We start from the raw sequence: 20,548 nt of genomic DNA on the forward strand, positions 1-20,548 counted from the left end.
TGCCCTGATACCTGCATGTCAGCATTTCAAGTGACGTCATCTTCACTGCCGTCTCGTCAGTCGCGTCAGCCAGGCTTCATTCTTTTTGAGCCGTGCACTGCAATCGAGAGCATACGAGGTCCCGTCTTTTTGAACCTTTGAAAAATAATTTCGTTACCGACTATAGAGTCTAAACAGTGTGAATCTATTCCCAAATGTTTTCTGAAGATGGTCTCTGATATTCCCAGTTGGTGTATATGTAGCAGAAGCCACTCCTTCTGAATAAAGCGATGCTGTAGAAGGCATGCCAGACCATCAGCTGATGTTACGAGTTGTACTTCCAAATGTAATACATAGTAACTGAAAACATTCTTTTGGTAAGTGCAGCTGTTGAAATACAGACCTTTAAGTACATTTCTTGCTTGTTCTCTACATTTATCACATCAGAATTTACGTAAACGGCTGTCCATGAGATAAGACAGACCACATTGTTTAGGTTAGGTATATTATCGCCCTGATAGTGCCAAAAGTTCCTCGACGGAAAGAATAAAATTAAGTAACAGGAAAATATACCGCATTTATGGATATCTACAGGTGTGGCGGTAATGCGTTTTATTATCATAATGTTTCATTTTTATGTTTGTTCTCTCTTTTTTTTTTAATTAACGTATACCCGTACCCTAGTATGTTTTGTTTGGCGTCTCCAAAAATCATTTAAAGTAGGCCTACTTGGGGACATAAAATTATTATTATCGTTTTAATTGGATAGCTTTTATCACATTTTAAACTTATTGTACCTCTCTCCAAATATAGGTATACCTATATTGACCCGAGTTACGAGATATTATACAACCACTTTGTTAATGGTCTCGCCTGGTGTATAAATAGCAACAACCGCGAATATTTCTCAACTAAAGTAAACTCGTTTCCTCATCCCAAGGTGGTATAGCTCTTTTTAGACACACCGCCAGTGGAGGGGAGTTGCATGTACCGCTTTTACCGCATATCAACCTTCCTGCCATTCGTAACTGTCTGGCAGTATGGTGCCGGGAATCAAAGTCAGACTAATTGTACTAACCATTACGCTGGCGGATTATTATTAACTACAAAACACAGACATATAACATGACTGATGCATGCTTGCAATGCACGGGTCAGACACGAAGCTAGGCCTATTCACCTACAGTATTTGTGCGACGTCATCAGAACTGCAGTAGACCTATGCTACGGAGGCGGACCTTTCTTAACTACGAAACGCAGAAGTAGGTACCGCATGGATTCGATGAGTTTTCATTGAGTAGGTCGTACGGACGAAACTATTCACAAATTTGTGTGATTTCATCAGAGCTGCAATAAGACTTGTACCCTCTTCGAAGCGGAATCATTTTTCTTCTCTGACGAATTACGTTGGGGGGTCTTATATGCAAGATTTATTTTTTCATTTTCTTCGTCTCGAAAAGCCAAGGGGGGAGGGTTAATACACAAGTAAATATGGTATATAAAATTGTACTTGGAATGTGCTTCATGTTCATGGAACAAAATGCCCATTAACATGCCATTCAATGGTTCTACAGTGTTTAAAGAGACATGTTTTGGTCCAAAATACTGTCTGATATTTTGTTGGTAATTTTGGTGTTACAAGAATTGGTGGCCTTTGTGAGTGTTCAAGTGTTTTTTGTTTTGTTTTGTTTTTTCCCCCTTAAATCTCTCAAAAGTACTTTGGCAGGCTTCCCGGACATGATATTCGCATTCATTATAGGCTGTTGTTTCGCACACAATCATCACAGTTCTTTTCTTCCTGTATTCCCAACCACACATTGCATCCTCAAAGAAATATTTTGACAGGTGTTGCGATCTTTTCTGTTCTCTTGGTTTTAATGTTTTTCAGTTGCTGCTTTTGTCCACCTGGGTACCTTACCCAAGTCCCATGTTAATGCCATTACTACATAAAATTATTTTATCTTTACCTGGCCATTCCATGTCACTAATTCCAGCTGAACTTCATCCACTTCTGCTGCTTTATGATTAGATCAAGGATTTATATTGTACCTTACTGCCCCTCTGCTTCCTTCATTCTGCTGCTCATCAGCAGAATTCGCCTTCAGTTCTTCATTTTGTCAAATAAAAACTCAATAACTATTGTAATGAAATAAAAGTAGGACATTAACTAAGATACCAATTTGTGAATAATAAATCAGCATGTTACAGTTGGACAAATTTATTACGATAAAACATAGAAATTCTCCCCTTTTAAGCATCGTAAAACATGATACCAAAATGATCACTGCAATATTCATCAAATGTTGGATTTGGCCCCCACACAAAATATGGTCAAATACAAGTTTTCGGTGATGAGAAATACCTTATGTCTCTTGTGGTATTGTGAACTTCCTAGTCTGAAAACTATCGTTCCTCAACATTTATTAAACTTGGACAAAGATTATCAAGGTTCGTGCTACAAACTTCCCTTAGAATTAGGGACACAAGTACATACACACTCTTCCAGGACCGTAAAATTTATCCCCCAAAATATTCACAGACTCTACTATTGGCATGATTTCCAATATGCAAATGAATGAGTTCAGAAACTGGTATCTCTTCTGTAAGCATATTGGGGTTATTTCCCTTGTAAGAGACAACAATTATCAAAACGAAAAATACACCAAAGAAATATACACGTTAAACACTGCATCTGTAAATAGACATACAAGAAAATGCACCTGTTTTTGAGGAAGTTGGTAACATCTGCGTCATTCAGCCATCCCTTTGGAATGCAATCATTGGCCTCCAGCAGGAACACAGAGGTGCAAAGTCGTCATCGAACTGGTGCAGTTCGACCCTAGTCTTTAATGGAAAGAGAAACAACTCCCTTTCCTGACACAGTGAGACTTCACACAGCGACCTTCATCTTATCTCTGCAGCCATCCCTTTCTAGGGGAAACTAAAGCACTCAACAAATTCCGTTCCTTTCTCTGAACACGAAGCTTCAATATCTATTGGCATTCCCAGCCTCCCTCATATCCGTTAATCTCGCAAGTATTCCACGACAGTTTCTTCCCGCTTTTTTAATACTTGCAGTTAGGACTTAGGTGGCTGGGTTAGCAGAGAATCCTGCTCATGTTCTCCCTTCGCTGGTCTACACGTCCCCGTCATGGGTGGCCTAGGTCTGGTGCACTTTCCTACGTTCGCATCCTTGCTCTAGTTTTAATATTTGCATGAAGTATTCAATAAATGACAGTTCCACGCAGATATGATACGGTACAGTATGCAGTAAAGTTGTCCAAAATATTCCGTTCCTTTTTCTGAACATGAAGCTTCAATATCTCTTGGCATTCCCAGCCTATCTCATATTCGTTAATCTTGCAAGCATTCCACAACAGTTTCTTCCCGCTTTTTTTATACTTGCAGTTAGCACTTAGGTGTGGCTCAGTTAGCAGAGATGGAGATTAATCTGTGAATCCTGCTAGTGTTCTCCCTTCACTGGTCTACTCGTCCCCGTCATGGGTGGCCTAGGTCTGGCGCGCTTTCCTACGTTCGCATCCCTGTGCTAGTTTTAATATATGCATGAAGTGTTCAATAAATGACAGTTCCATGCAGATATGGTATGGTACAGTATGCAGTAAAATTGTCCAAAATATCCAGCAACTATGCTCTAAAAACCTCTGTAATAATATAAATAAAATAATACTTTTATCTGTACATGGTTTGGAATCAACTAATTTTAGTTTATCATATGAAATGAATTTCATTTTGGACGGTATTGATGATTTATGGGATGATAAGGACCACTTCATCAATACAGTATTGTAATTTGAGTTTATCCTACATTTCATGCTTTAGGAGATCTGAAACCAATGTTATCTAAATTTCTGTCTGTTATGCTGATGGGACTTATCTTGTTTGATTTTAATAAGAAAGCATAACCAATTTTGATGAAACTTCTCCCTTTTTTATATAGCGTTTTTTGATGGTGCCTTGGTATGCCTGGGGACAGGCAGATCTACGTTGAGGTTTTTGCAGTTGCTGCAGTGGCTGTGTATACGTTTAGCTAGTGTGTTACTAGTTAAGCCAATGTAAAAAGCTGGGCAGAGGCTGCTGCTTGAGTAGTTCATATCTTTATTTCGATACGCATCCGCAGCTGCGTGATGGATGTTCAAAGAAGTGCGTGTGTCAGATACGTGAACATTTCTTTTTCTCCACTTTGGACCCTAAAAATATTGGGATGCGTAAATTATGCAAGGGTGTTTGCGGTAAAATACGGTAAAACGCTGGAGTAGAGTGTATTATTATTGATAATGGATAAAAACTAACACGCCCGAATTTGCCTGTAATAGCGGATGAATCAGTAAAAGGGTCCTCATTGTAACTGCAAGACGAAAAGCACCAAACATACCAAATAGGGTGGAGAATGAAGAACCGACCAGAAACGCCGAACATAGTCCAAATGTAGAAAATCAAAATGGTGAAAGCAGAGACAAAGAGAGAAGAGACATCGTTAAATTACCCAATGATCAAGACAAAGAAGATATGAATCAAAGTGAACTGATACAGGACATTTCTACACAACGGAAGAATGACCGGGACACTGTAGAAGAAAGGGCTGAGATGCGAAGGAGACAGAAACGGAAAACAAATGAATCCACAGGAACTAAACCGGATGATAGCTACGAGCTAAGGGCTGCAGAATGAAAAGTCTGGCTATTTATTGGTAGAGCAAGCAAGGGAACTTCAACAGAATCAACAAAGAAATATCTAGTGAAAAACAAAATAGAAGGGGAGACAGAATGTGAAGAACTCAGAACGGTTGGCAACAGGAAATCCTTCAAGGTAGGGATACCATACAAATATATGGATCTTGTATATAGTGCAGACTTCTGGCCAAAGGATATAGTATTCCGAAGATTTCGCTTCATGCGAAGCCAAGGAAGAAATGAATGGGAATTTCTGCCCCAACACTAATAAAACCACACAGCTAAAACTACTGCTATGGAACACGGAAGGTGCGAGAAATGCCTTGATACATATTCCCCACGAAACACTTGTAAACATAGATATTATAATCGCAACAGAGACTTTCCTCTTAGAACCAGTACACATCCAAGGATTTTACAGTACACATTCATTCGCAGGCCGGAGGGAGCTGTTTCATGCTTCTTCAAACCGACTAATAGGAAACATAACCAGCGCCACGAAAGAAGACAATTTGTTAATTACAAGAACAACACTTCTCACAACAGTAGGCCTGTACATGCCCCCCACACTGGACAACGGAAGATGCAATAGAACATTTAATGAAAGCATTGACGGGGGTGAAACATGATGAGTCAGTCCTTTTAGCAGGAGATCTTAACTGCAGAATAGATAAAATCAGTAACAAGACCGAACTGATCCTGGAAACACTCGGCGAGGAAGGCTTCAAACTCGTAAACGACCCAGAACTCAAAACATACTTCGCACACAACGGCACCAGTTCAATTGATTTAGTATTTTATAGAGGAAAATATGTTCGAAATCTGGCCCAAGAAGGTTTATGGTCGTCTTCTGCAGCACCAATCAGAAAACATATCCCCATTGAAACTACATTTGAAATAGAAAATATGCAGACAAAATACTTTACTAAGACCACCAACGACAGACCATCAAGAAAGATTGATATAAATATCCTCAAACAAAACGAGACGCAAATAGAAACTTCAGTGCAGCTCATAGATGAGGGCAACACAATTGGAGCATTAGAACTAATAAATAACATACTTCAACAAGCTCTTATTCCACCAAGACAACGTAGAGCTCAGCCCTGGTTTAATGAAAAATGTTACAAAATGCGTACAGAAACACTAGAAGCGTTACACGTAGCCAAAAAGGACAGGAAGAGATGAAGATCTTAAAACCTATAAAACTAAGAGGAGAAATTACAAGCAACTTTTGAAGGAAACGAAAACTGCATTCATGGAAAAGGAAGCGAATAGAATCGCAGAAGCAGCAAAGAAAGACCCATTCATTGCCCTGAGGAAACGAAATGTAACACAAGCCACAGTTATACCGATGAAAGAATGGGAAGAACACTTCAAGAAAATACTAAATCAACAGAACATTAATGTAGCTGTGTGCAGAAGCATAACTGAGGAACGGACTCAAAACCCACCACCGATAACACCAGAAGAGATTACAGACATCATCACTAAAGCGAAAAGTAAGAAAGCCCCTGGGCCAGATAATATTTGCATGGAAATCTTAAGACTCATTGGAAACACTACTTCCTTTATGGACCAACCTCTTCAACAAATGCCTGCAATCAGGGACAATACCAGAAAGCTGGAGAACTGCGAAGATTAAAATGCTATACAAAGGTAAAGGGGAAACAAAAGACACAAATTCATACAGAGGAATAGCACTGGAGAATAACACCTTCAAAATCTAGACTAAAATACTAGCGAGGAGACTTGAACAGGAGGTAGACCCAAAAATACCAGAATGTCAATTCGGGTTCAGGAAGGGTAGAAACACAACACAAGCTGTAAAATTTCTTCTGGGCGAAATAGAATCAGCACTAAGAATGCCCAAGGGAAAATACTACGCAGTCTTCATTGATTATAAAAAGGCTTTCGATCTCATAGACAGAAAACAACTACTACAAAACATCGAAGACATGATTGGAAAGACACACTACAATAGTAAAATAATAGAAGACATCTTGACATACGACATTGTAGTAGATGATGGAATAACAACATCTAACAAAATCAGGCAGACAAATGGTGTACTACAAGGGGACCCCATTAGCCAAACACTGTTCAACATAGCCACTGCGAACATCACCAATATCCTTCGAAATACAATGGAGACGACCCTCCTGATGTACGCCGACGATATGGTCATAGTGGGCCCCAACAAAGAGGAATTACAGACGACATTAAACGCCCTGGCAAAATGGGCACTGGAGAATGGTTTCGAGGTAAACATGAACATATCAGCGCAGATGACATTCAGGAATGGGGGAACAGCATCACCAAAGGACACGCTATTATTGAACAACGAAGAGATGGAAGTGGTTAATAAATTTAAATACCTAGGCATCACCCTGCAGACAACGGGTCGATCATTCAGCTACCATGTGGAAGAAAGGACAACAACGGCTATTAAATACATATGTGGACTCAAGAACCTTCATCGCTTATCGCTGAATACAGCTATGACTTTTCAATGCCACAATAACACCAATAATAACGTATGGCATAGAACTAGACTAGAACGTACAAGAACCTCGAGAGAATTGAAAAGGTGAAAGCAAGATTCATAAAGCACTGCCTGCGAATAGGGAAGTATGCACCATCGAGACTTGCCTATGAATTAGAGGATATCAGGTATAAGCTAAGCCTGCCATCTACTGACGCTTACCAGGCACTTCTAGCTGCTAGACAAAGGAAACGAATGGACATCGACTTGGAATTTTACAGTACCGATGCAATGCAAGACAGATCATGGACAAACGCTAACGAAGAACAAAGACACACAATCACAAGACTAACCATTCATGGCTACCACCACAAGTTATGTACCAATAAGAAATTCCACCTACCAAACGGGAATTGCATATGTTCACTCTGTGGAAAGTGCTGCGAAAAATACCATATTGTGTTATGTTCAAAAAGGACCAAAAGCATCACGCAAATTAGCAAAGAATAATTTCAAATTTGATGTAATCATATTGTATATGCCCTTTCGGGTGCTTTTCCTATTATTATTGTAACTGAAGAATATTGCACAGATTAATATAGAAATTTTCGAAGGTTATAATAACATTGTCATTAAAAGGTTCTCTTCTTCTACAGCGACCAGGCGAGTTGGCCGTGCGGTCAGGAGCACGCAGCTGTGAGCTTGCATACAGGAGATAGTGGGTTCGAACCCCACTGTTGGCAGCCCTGAAGATGGTTTTCCATGGTTTCCCATTTTCACACCAGGCAAATGCTGGGGCGGTACCTTAATTAAGGCCACGGCCGCCTGCTTCCCACTCCTAGCCCTTTCCTGTCCCATCCTTACTATAAGACCTATACGTGTCGGTGCGACGTAAAGCAACTAGGAAAAAAAATAAATACAGTAGAAGTCCGTTATAGCGAGAATTCACAACAGCAAAATATTTACTTGCTATAACGGATTGTCGTTATATCAGATATTTGTATAAAAGTCGGAAAACCCTTCATGCACTTTAAAATCAGTGTGAAACGGCAATCCGTTTGTTCAAAACTTGCGTTTCCGCAGATGATATCCACACTATGGCTTACTTGTTTGTTATTTTTCGTAATCCGATACTACGTGAAAGTATTATTATTTATAAATTTCATTTTCCGTATTGACAGATTCAAAGTATAGATAAGAAAAGTGTTTTTCCACCAATCAATACACAATTTATTTTAAATAGATTAAACTAGTACCGGTTTCGGCTCTTTAACGGCCATCATCAGCTAGTACATGATTTGTTTCCAGCCATTAGACAATTCACAAGTTGTTATTGTATTAGACATCCGGATGTCTAATGGGGGATGGAAATGTATACAGTAGCATGTAATTAAAATATCAGTAGTCAAGGTAAAAAGTTACAGTAAGTTAGAACATGAGTATGTAGGACATATTAAAACATATGGGTCATAATATAAAACACTTAACAAGTTTTAACACATTAAAATTTGGTAAGTATAGGTAGACACTTGTTAAAAATTTTTAGTTCATGTTACATAGGTTCCATTCTTCTATCTTCTGTGTAGTTCCTTTGCTTTTATGTTATGTTGATTTTAGCTGTGTATGGTAATCTTCGAGAAAGTTCTGAAGCTGGTATGCGTCAATTGATATGGACCTTTGTCATGAAGAAATTTTTTATATTGTGTTATATATTCCAACTTGTGATGTACTCTGGTAAGTTTTAATATAGTAAACAGCAGGCCTTGAGTTTCAATTAGAAGTAGTTGGTGGCAACACCTCTCTCGTCTACGTTTGTGGTTGTAGCCTGTAAAGATAAGATAAGTATACCAGTGGTGTGTGTATGAAGGAATGCCTGGTGTGTGTATGGAAAGAGTACCGTATTTCACGGCATAATCGTCGCCACCGCGTAATCGTCGCATCCTTTATTTTCAATACAAAAATCGGACTTTAAACCTTTAATTACATAATCGTCGCACGTCCAAATTTTGTTCACTAATCTGGTTAAAAGGTAAATGGAACTGCAACGTAAGTTGCACATGAATGCGCAATTTAAATACGTGTATGGTTTATGGGCAATTTGGCAACACAGTCACGTTTGCGACATGTTGCACAACGTATAAATAAATAATACCGGTATATGTACGACGCATGGCTTACCGGTAGACTATCGGCAGTTTGACAACGTGGTCGCGAGACAGTGTACTATTTATTCACCACCTACATATTATGCTTACCGGTAGGCTATCGGCAGTTTGACAACGTGGTCGCGAGACAGTGTACTATTTATTCACCACCTACATATTATGAGTTCCCATTTGAAATACGTAAGGCTGTAAGTTATCGCTTATCGGCAACGTCGCCAGGAAATACCGGCTATGTAGGTTGAATGGACCTCGAACCAGCCCTCAGATACAGGTAAAATTCCCTGACCCGGCCGCGAATTGAACCCGAGGCCTCCGTGTAAGAGGCAAGCACGCTACCCCTACACTATGGGGCCGGCTCCTGTGTTATTGCGCACGAAGTGAAATCCAAGACGATAACGCAGATTTCCACGGAATTATTTACGATGCCTCAGTTGTCATCGCTAGACTCTTATCTTACTACTACGTCATAAGTGTCCGGGCATGGGATGAAAACTTTTATCCAAGCAGTCAAGATAATTATTATCCAATGCTATTAAAGTTTTATTTTATAAACTCGTCAGTAATGTAATGTAAAATCATCAATAACTGGGAAGAAATATTAACCTAATTACCGTATGTTTAAAAGAAATTGAAAAAAATGAATGTTTGTTACTGACGTCTCGGAATACAGTCAACTATACAGTAGATCTACACCGCGCTAGCTAGAGTTCCGGTTTGCGAGCTTTGCGCAAGCGCAGTAGTGTGTCGCAACCAACGAGCTAAACTGATAAATTGTTGCCTGCTTCCTTGCTGCCTAACAGTATTGGCTGCTCTGGAATGGACAGATCACAGATGCATTTATTTGTTTCAGATTTACGTGATTACTGTAGACATGTGTGCGTGAGAATTTAAGTTTTTAATTTGTGTTTTGGGTGTTTGCAGAAATAATTTGTTTTAATAGTGAACAATTACGGAAAGTCATTTATATCGCAAAACATTAACGTGTGAAGCATTTATAAGCGATTATGGGTAAATATAGAAACTATTCTGCGGGCTTCAAGCTAAGTGTAATTGCCTTCACTGAACAGCACGGGAACAGAGCTGCAGAAAGAAAATTTTCTGTGAGTGAAAAGTTGGTGCGTGACTGGCAGAAAGTAAAAAACGAGCTAAAAAGCACAAACCCTTCTAGACGCGCGTTTAGAGGTCCTAAAACAGGGAAGTTTCCTATAATTGACGAAGAAGTGTTTAGGTACGTCAGTGAAATACGTAACAATGGCTGCAGTGTATCATATGAAATGTTACAAATTAAGGGACAGGAGGTCGCGCGCAAACACAACATACCGGTAACTCAGTTTAAGGCGACTCGTGGGTGGATTAAGGGGTTCATGCGACTACACAATCTGTCAGTGCGAAGGAGAACAACACTAAGCCAAAAGTTGCCTGCTGATTACACGGACAAGATTGTAAATTTTCACCGATTTGTCATACGTAACTTCGTACTTGCTTTCTCAAATCGGTAATGCCGATCAGACTCCAATCTTTTTTGATATGCCTCGTAACAGCACTATTGCGCTAAAAGGATCACGGAGTGTATTAATGAAAACTAGCGGTAGTGAGAAGTTGCGATGCACGGCAATGCTAGCCATTACAGCTGACGGGAGAAAGTTGACGCCTTACATCATTTTCAAGAGGAAAACGATGCCTAAGAATATACAGTTTCCCCGTGGAATTCATGTACGAGTGCAACCAAAGGGTTGGATGGACGTAGAACTCATGCTGGACTGGGTTAAAACTGTGTGGAATAGAAGACCTGGTGCACTACTAAAACAACCAGCTCTGCTTGTTTTAGATAGTTTCCGAGGTCACCTCGTGAACGAAGTGAAGCAAATTCTCACTACAAATAAGACACGACAGATAGTCATTCCTGGTGGCCTAACATCTGCTTTGCAGCCACTAGACGTATGTGTTAATAAACCCTTTAAAGAGCACTTACGTCGATTTTACAACGAGTGGATGATGAGCGGCGATCAGCAATTGACGCCCGCCGGAAATATCAGGCGTCCACCCTTGGACTTGTTATGCTCGTGGGTGAAGAAGAGTTGGGATCTTATACCACCTGAACTAGTCTCCAAGAGCTTCAAAAGGACTGGGATTTCGAATGCACTAGACGGTTCCGAAGATGACGCAGTGTGGCAGGGAGACGAAGAATCTGATACTGGTATTAACAGAGGCGAGGACGGCGCATCAGATAGCAAAACCTGCGATAGCGACACCGAAGATTTGGAATAAATTGCGTACCGGTAAGTCCGCATTTCACAACAAAGCGATAATTTTTTGCAAGTGTAATATTTTAACTTTAATACTCAAATTAATGACAAATTAACTTAATACGTTCATTTTTATTTTCAGGTTGGAAAAACGTTCGCCGAATTGTTGCGAAAAATTATGAATTTTGTTTTAGACTATTTTAATTATTTTGATGTATAAACGCGAGTATTACGTGCATCTTAAATTTGTATCAAATACAATTTAGTTATAAATACATTTTTTGAGTAATACAAATACTGGTATTAAATATTCATCGTATAATGGTTGCACCCTACAATTTTTTTCGAAAATTTTGGTATAAAAAGTGTGACGATTATGCCGTGAAATAAGGTACTTGCTTTAGTTGTTGTGGAAGTCTTGTGCCGATGTGTTTGAAGGCTTGTTGTGTTCTACTGCAAGTGCGTCTGGGGCTCATATTAGCTGTGGAGGGGTATGTAGGTGGAGGGGAAGAAGGAGTGGCCGTTGGGGAAGTAGGGGCGGGGTCGGGCTTGTGATTCGTTGGTTTGTTGGAGCGTGTGTTTACTATTTTGAGGTAATCATTCTTTAATGCTGGAATGGCTTTGTCAAAAATGATACTGGTTTTTTCAGTAATATCATTAATGTTATGATATGATATGATATATGATATGATATGATATGATATGATATGATATGATATGATATGATATGATATGATATGATATGTTATGTTATGTTATGTTATAATGTTCCATTTCTCATCAATAGGCCAACATTTAGAAGAATCCAAGCATAGTTTCACAAACATAAATAACGACATGACGATACTAAACATAAACTCCAAGGGCCCACTGCTCAACATAACCGAAGATTTCTACATTTCTTTAGACCAATACGCTAACCCCAATCATACCATACACAGCTAAAATCAACATAACATAAAAGCAAAGGAACTACACAGAAGATAGAAGAATGGAACCTATGTAACATGAACTAAAAATTTTTAACAAGTGTCTACCTATACTTACCAAATTTTAATGTGTTAAAACTTGTTAAGTGTTTTATATTATGACCCATATGTTTTAATATGTCCTACATACTCATGTTCTAACTTATTGTAACTTTTTACCTTGACTACTGATATTTTAATTACATGCTACTGTATACATTTCCATCCCCCATTAGACATCCGGATGTCTAATACAATAACAACTTGTGAATTGTCTAATGGCTGGAAACAAATCATGTACTAGCTGATGATGGCCGTTAAAGAGCCGAAACCGGTACTAGTTTAATCTATTTAAAATAAATTGTGTATTGATTGGTGGAAAAACACTTTTCTTATCTATACTAAGTGAAAGTGTATGTTTAATTTCATTCTGAAAAAAATATAGTTCCGTATTTCTCCGAATCCAAGATCACTTTTTCCTTCAAAAAATTTTAATCAGGCTCAAAAAGAAGTTTGTAAAATCATACAGGCCTATGCATTTTTAGACTATTTTTTGACGCCGAACATAGACTTGCGTCACACCGGGGTTTTTTTTTTTTTTTTTTTTGCAGCTGCACCATTATTCTTTATTTCCACGGGTTAAAGGACCATTAACTTAACATTGGCATCATAATATCGAAGAGAACTCGTTGAAAATTTTCCAGAAATACTTATTCCATGCATCTCTACATTACAACGATCCATGGGGAAATTATTCTTGCTGTCTGTAAAACTGTTACTTTTACGCAGCGTTAGATATAACCGGCTACCGCTACACGCACATCTCACTTGTCGGGTGCAGCCACATTCAACGGCTAGCGATGTATAGGCCTAATCGCGAACGTTGAAAGTCAACGAACGAGTTTATTGCGCCACGTTATGGTCAACCGCCCTTGCGTTTTTCGTGCACATACCTCACAATTTCATCATCGGCTTCTTTAAAGCGTCCTTGTTGCGGACCACTGAATGCATTTTTGTACAGTATGCATTTGTTTAGCTCTTTGTCTTCACGCTAACTCCAAATATTGGCTTTAGTTAGGCCTATGCCGTATTTTCTTGCGGCTGTACAATTATTCTACATTTCTGAGTGTTTAATAAACATTAACTTAAAATTGGCATCATAATATCGACTAGAACCCGTTGAAAATTTGCTGCCAATACCTTTTCCACATATCTTTACAATACGACTATCCATCACGAAAATATTCCTGCTCTCTATAAACCTTCATTTTACTAAGCGTCAAGTACAATAGACGCGTTATGACTCTGCCACTGAGTAGACTTGGTTTTTCTAAGAATTCGAAGGGTCGCATGTTTTGATGCCATTCTGCAGATTTGAGAAACGCACAGGCACTGTACACTGTACAACCGGTAGCGATGTGTAGTAAAAAGGCGGTCGTTTATTGTCAATGAGTTCTGTGCGCGTGTGAAAAGAAGCAGCGTGGTTACCGCGGTAGTTGCCAGTGGTATCCATTAACTTACTGTTAGGCTGCGAATGCAACAACCCTTGAGTGAGTTTTCGCATGAGATTCTGAGGAAAGAAAAGTCTTGGATTCGGAGAAATATGGTATCACTCCAGAGATTTCTATGGCAAACACCTCAGCTTTCTTCTTCACACAGCGTCACCTAACCTAACCTAACCTAACCGTATATGTAGCCTATCATGAAAACATATTTAAAACACGTGTAGAGAAATAACCTCCTCGCAAAAAATGTACATGTAAATAGCCGTAACTAGACGCGAGAAGATATGAAATATCCTCTGAAATCAGTGATGTACTCTGCCATATCTTGAGGTGTATCACATTCTCACGTAATTTCCGTATATAACACTAAAATTAAGATATCGTTTATTCAGTCTTTATTGTTACGAGTTAAGAACTGCTATCAGCCACGTTATTTACGCATTTATTACGAAAACTTGTTATACTCTTTCATTTCGAATTTTCTTTAGAGAACAGCAGTCGATGGGTATTACTAATCAACTCCATCGCCTTTGAATGTCAACGAGAGAGCTCGCAAATGCTCAAAGTGAGAAAACTATACCATACCGAAGATGATCGATCGCATTTTGTTGCAAACATTTCAGTTTTCTTATTCAAACAGCGTCACATATCCTCACTTTACCGTACTATACGTATGATGAAAACACACTTCAAGCGCCGGTAGAGAAATTATACCTTTCTCGTTATGTGTTTTCATAATAGCCTTTCCGTAATTTAACCAGATGCGACAAAATACAAACTAACCTATGAAATCAATTAAGCACTCTGCCATATCTCGAGGTGTATCCCATTCTTACTTAATTGCAGTATTTAGCCTCAAAATTAAACGGTCGTTTAGTCGGCCTTAATTTTTAACGAGTTAACTACCGTTATCGGACACGTTATTTACGCATTTATTACGAAAATATGTTCTCTTTCATTTTGAATATTCTTTACGGAACAGCTGTCGACGGATATTACTAATCGACTCCGACATCGCCTTGGAATGTCGACGAGAGAAATCGCTAGTGCACGCATCGCCTTGGAATGTCGACGAGAGAAATCGCTAGTGCACATAGCGAGGAAATGATGCCGAAGGTAATCGATCGCATGCAATATCATTGCTGGACTGAATAAATATCGGTAACGAAAAAAATCGTGCGTGCTTAATCGCTCGTAATAACGGATGTGCCAGTGATCAGGTTCTCGCTGTAACCGAAGGACGATACACAGTTTAATATAGGAATTTTGAAGGGACAGAAAAAAGTTGTCGCTATAACTGAGTTCTCGTTATATGCCGTACTCGCTATAGCGGACTTCTACTGTAGCTTCTACAGCGGCCGCGGTCTGATGTGTATCAGAGTCCGACATCTCACTTTAGCCCTAATTGCCTGCGCTCTAAATTCCTCTTTTCCTCTTCTGCCTTGAATCATCCTTAGCAAGCTTATGACGTCTTTTTCATAGGTTTTTAGTGTCCTATAACCAAAACATACAGAAATAATGAGAATTTTAACATTTCCTTAATGCTCAGTGCGGGTTTTGCCCCATTGTGAACTAAAATGGTGGTTTACGCTAAATCAAGGTTGTGCAAAATCAGGGTTATACTGTAGTAGTTTTGTTGATTTGTTAAAAATGTGCATTCATTCTGCTGAGGGTTTTTTTTTTTTTTTTCCCTTGATAACAAACAGTTTTCTTGCTGACCAATGGTGATGTGAAAGAAATCACAAAGTATTAATGCATACATACAGGCTAAAGTTGCTGATAATGTCTTAAATAATATTTGGATGTAAATTTGTATCATTTCCACAAGGAACTTAGTAATAATTTTTGTCCTTTGTCCTCACTGTAGTGAAGTCTGATAGCTCTCTATTGCATTTAGTGATGAATTGTCTGTCCTTTGTCAGTACACACACAACTTGAACACAGTTAAACTGTCTTCTACTGTATAGTAATGTTTAGCATATTCCCCTTTCACCAGTCTTCATTTTATTTGGATCCATAGCTATGTGCTGGGCTGAACATTTTATTTGTGTTGAGGTTCACCTCATTGGTGTTATGGTTGTGCTCTTTTCCATAATATAAGATCAGGGGTTAGCAATGATTTTCAGCTTTGTAATGTGGAAAATGCTACAATTTAGTTTTCTTTCCCCTATAATTTTGTTTTCAGGAAATTTTTCTTTTTCTAGACTAAAAGATCCAGAGGCTCGATATCGAGAAGGAAGTGTGGCTCTTGATCACTACGAGGAAATGCCAGAATCTCCTTACTATCACCACCAATCTAGAGGCTCAGCAGGTGGAGAGTATTGGCGACGTGTACATTATGAACCGGGTGATGCCAGAGCGATTCGTGTGGAAGCAGAATATGCAGGAGGGGGGCGTTCGGAGCGTGGTAGCAGTAAGCACCATTCACAGCCTCACCAACAGCATAGAGCTCCGCCAGCAGATTACTATGATAAGTACGAAAAGAAATCAAGCCGTCAAAAAGCATCTCATCCTTCTAGGGAAGTCATTGTTGAGAGGGTGGAGAAGCCCTGGAGAGATGAGAGGTAGGCAATATTCATGGGACTTTCTGTCTCTTTACCTACACTGTATTCTGCTCATATACTCTGTAGATTGAATGATAATACTTTTTGATGTTTCTTAGAACTGATTTCGTCAAATTTTGTCTTCCTTTCACTTTCAGTATTGAAAGATTGAAGAAACATCATTGAACCAGTAAACATGTATTAAAGTCAGGTCCTGGTGTGCCCAAGCCAAGTATATCAAGGCCATCATACTGTAGCAAACATTGTCGTATGTTTCTTTTAATGTTACTCAGTAATGCCTCGTACTACTCTCCACATTCATGTAATAGAAACGGTAATCTCTAAAATGTTTTCTCGGGCATATACAGTGAAACCTCATTAGTGCATTCCTCATTACAGTAGAATTCTGCTGTAACGAACACCAGTATAACGAAATTTTCAGAATAATGAATATTTTTTTTTGGTCCCTTCCTTTTTCCCTATTTGTTGTATGTTAAAATATTTCGTTTTAACGAATTTCGTAGTTTCAGTTTAACGAATTAAAATCGAACTCTTTTCTTTACCAGTTTGACCATATTTTCTCAAATTAAAACCAAAATTCATCCTGTTTTATGACCAACATTTTTCTTGTTACATTATTTCGTTATTCAGACGATATGATCGCCATTTTCCATATATGCACCGTACGCGATCGAGAAGGCAATCTCTTTATGTGTAACCCATACGCTTCGTCCAGTTTTCACATATGGTATGGAACTTATTTGGGAAAGACTAACGGTGTCCGACCTTCGAACTATTGAAAATGTAAAGGCCACATTTCTGAAACGAACACTGGGCATCTCCAAGATGTCACCGTCACGACTGTATTATCCAAAGAAACTTTTTTACTGGAAGACTTGAAAATAAGAATGCAGCTTTCGCATACGCAACAAGAAGTAGTTCTCCAAGAGAGAAAGAGAAAACAAGCAGAAATCAGCCTGGATTTCTATTCAGCTGATGCTATGATTGACCGCAGCTGGACCGGTTCAAATAATGACGTGAGAAGTGTTTTGAATAGGCTGGCGGTACATGGGTTTCACCATAGTCTCAAGCTCAAGAAATACAGGGTGTAAATACAGTGCATTCAAGGAGCTAAACACTCATATTTTTTAGGTGGAATTGATCGAGTGGTTTCAGCATGTTCGAGCGAACAATATCCCTGTTGATGGTGAAATTATTAAGGGAAAGGCGAATTAACTGGTGTTCAAACGGGTGGCTTCAGTGTTTTAAGGAAAGGCACAATATCACGTGGCATGCAGTGTGTAGAGAAGCAGAATCAGTGAACACTAGCGATGCAGACTGTTGGCAAGAAAGTGTGGCTCACACATCAATTCGTATGCACCAAGCAATATCTTCAGTGATGCTGAGACTGCATTTTTTTTTAATGCCGAGCCCAAACGGACTTATAGTTTCAAAGGGGAGAAGTGCCATGGTGGGAAATCTTACAAGGATATTGTCACAGTCCTGTGTTGCAATGCAGACGGAAGCGAGAAACTTCCTCCCCTCGTCATAGGCAAGTTTGAGAACCCACAATGTTTTAAGGGCATCAGGCACTTTCCATGCAAATACAAGGCATCTAAAAATTTCTGGATGACAAGCAACATTTTTTAGGAGTGGCTGGTATACCTTGAGCGCAAGATGGCATGCCAGGACAGAAAAATACTTCTGTTGTTCGATCAGTGCGCTGCACACAAACATAATTTAATTTTAAAACCTGTGCGTCGTCTTTTTCTGCCAGCCAACACCACGAGCTACTTGCAGCCCCTATATCAAGGTATAATTTCATATGTGAAACGTGCATACAGAAAGTGACTTGACCTTTTCCAGCAGGAGAAATACGCAAGTGGAACATGATGGATGATATTTGGAATGTGACTGATGCCTGGGACGCTATTCCTTCATCGACAACCAAGAACTGCTTCATCAAGTATGGTTTTGGTTCGTTAAATGAAGAAGGAGAAAAAGAAGACATCAATGAAGATAAATTTGGGAGGAGTTACGGCAGAAGTCCGATCTCGGTATGACTTTCTCTGAATACATCACCATAGACCATGCGGAGACTACTTCAGAAGAGTGAGATCCCGCTATGATGATCAGCTGTGATCACGTGACGCTAGAGGGAGATGCAGCTACAGCTGATGTTGGACAGGGCGAAGATATGATGCAGGCGGCAACTATAAAAACATCAGTTCAAATCTTTTATTATTGTTAATACAAAGCATATAATGAAAAATTCGCTAAGAATGTCTTGTCATTATCATTTTGAATATCTGTATAAAATTCTAGATTGATGCTTCGAAAACTGTTAATTATTAGCGGCTCTTACCATCTCAGCCACTTCATTTACTTCATGGTCACCGGACTGAGTGACTTAGATAGTTGAGGCACTGGCCTTCTGACTCCAACTTGGGCGGTTCAATCCTGGCTCAGTGCATTGTTGTTTGAAGGTGCTCAAATATGTCAGCTTCATGTCTGTAGGTTTACTGGCACGTAAAAACTCCTGCTGGACTAAATTCTGTCACCTCAGCATATCTGAAAACCGTAAAAATAGATAGCGGGATGTAAAGCCAATAACATTTTTTTTACGAATTGGCACTTTGGATCACCTTATGATTTCATCTTTTCTTTGTATGAAGTTTCCTCTTTGTCCAGTACTCCTTCATATGGATGCTATGCTGTTTCTTCTGTTCATCCATCCAGGCTCTTCCAGTCTTCGCAGATTTTTCAACTTGAAACCCTTCCAAATTTTGAATCATGGTCCAACATTTCTTTCCTGTCTAGCATCTGAACTTCCTGAATGTTGGTCTTCTCTAGATCTTTACAAACTTCCTTAATCCATACTGTCGCCGTCTTCTTGTTCTGCAGGTAGTCAGATATTTTTTGGTTAGTCTGGTTTTGTCCATTCTGTACAAATGTTTGAGAAATGGTACGTGCATATCCCACGTCGTTCCATCTTAAGCGATGGGTCGGCGAACGAGGCTTCTCCACCAGTTGCCGTCTCTGAACTTCTCACCTTCGATGCTTTCCAAAGTATGTCCTCGCTGTTGAATGTCAATCTCCACCATGTCCTTGTACCTGAGTCTTGATCGCCCTCTTGGTCTTTTGTCTTCAAGAAATGGTAACCTCCTCTTTTTCATGGTCTGTGAAATATTCTCTATATTTTTGTAGGCTTCATTGTTGTTCTGATGTTTTCACCGAGTTTGTCTGGATTGGGCCCAAGATTTTCCATATTATTCATCTTTCTGGGATTTCCTGCTTCTCCAACTTGTAATTCATAGAGAGGCACTAGCATACAGGCTTTTTTTTTTTTACTACAGTGTTGTAATGCCGTATTTTGGCATGGCATGAGATGCATTTCTTGTTGTAGATAAGCTCTCTCCATTTTTGAGATACAATCGTCTACAGCAGCTTTATCTAGTCTGTACTCTTGTATGATTTCACTGAAGTATTTGAACTCTTTAATCCTCTGAATCTGTCCAGTCTGTGCTTCAAGAAATTCTGGTCCACGTTTGTTATTCATCATGAACTTGGTCTTCTCTTTTGAGATCCTCGTCTTGCTAGCGATCTTTTCTAAGGGGTTGATTTGTATGGCCGCTTCCTCTAAGTTTTCTGAAAGTATCGCAAAATAATCACCAAAGGCCAAGCAGTTGACTTTGATTCCTCCCGATTTTCTTCGTAAGCATATTGCTGTTATCCCTTGATTTTCAGTTTCAGAATTCCAAATTCTCATTATCTTCTCCAGGACACAGTAGAATAGTAGTGGTGATAATCCATCACCCTGTCACACACCTGTCTTAATTTCAAATGACTGAGACAATTCTCCCATGAATTTCACCTTAGAAGTTGTGCCTGTTAAGGTTTCTTTAATATTGTTTGCCAGTTTGGTTTTGACCCCAAATTCTCTGATGATCTTATCTAGGGTCTCTC

At 39.2% G+C, this 20,548-nt stretch overlaps 1 protein-coding gene across 2 annotated transcripts in view; it reads left to right on the forward strand.

Moving 5' to 3' along the window:
• The window catches only part of LOC136878877 (zinc finger CCCH domain-containing protein 18), a 210,947-nt gene that overhangs the window by 66,713 nt on the left and 123,686 nt on the right, over positions 1 to 20,548 (forward strand). For both annotated transcript variants that reach the window (XM_067152440.2, XM_067152441.2), the window contains exon 6: positions 16,244 to 16,603. In XM_067152440.2, coding sequence (XP_067008541.2) covers positions 16,244 to 16,603 — 360 coding nt within the window. The remainder of the gene's footprint in view (positions 1 to 16,243; positions 16,604 to 20,548) is intronic.

The sequence above is a fragment of the Anabrus simplex genome, chromosome 8 (genome assembly GCF_040414725.1).
Source record: "Anabrus simplex isolate iqAnaSimp1 chromosome 8, ASM4041472v1, whole genome shotgun sequence".
NCBI classification, from domain to species: Eukaryota; Metazoa; Arthropoda; class Insecta; order Orthoptera; family Tettigoniidae; genus Anabrus; species Anabrus simplex.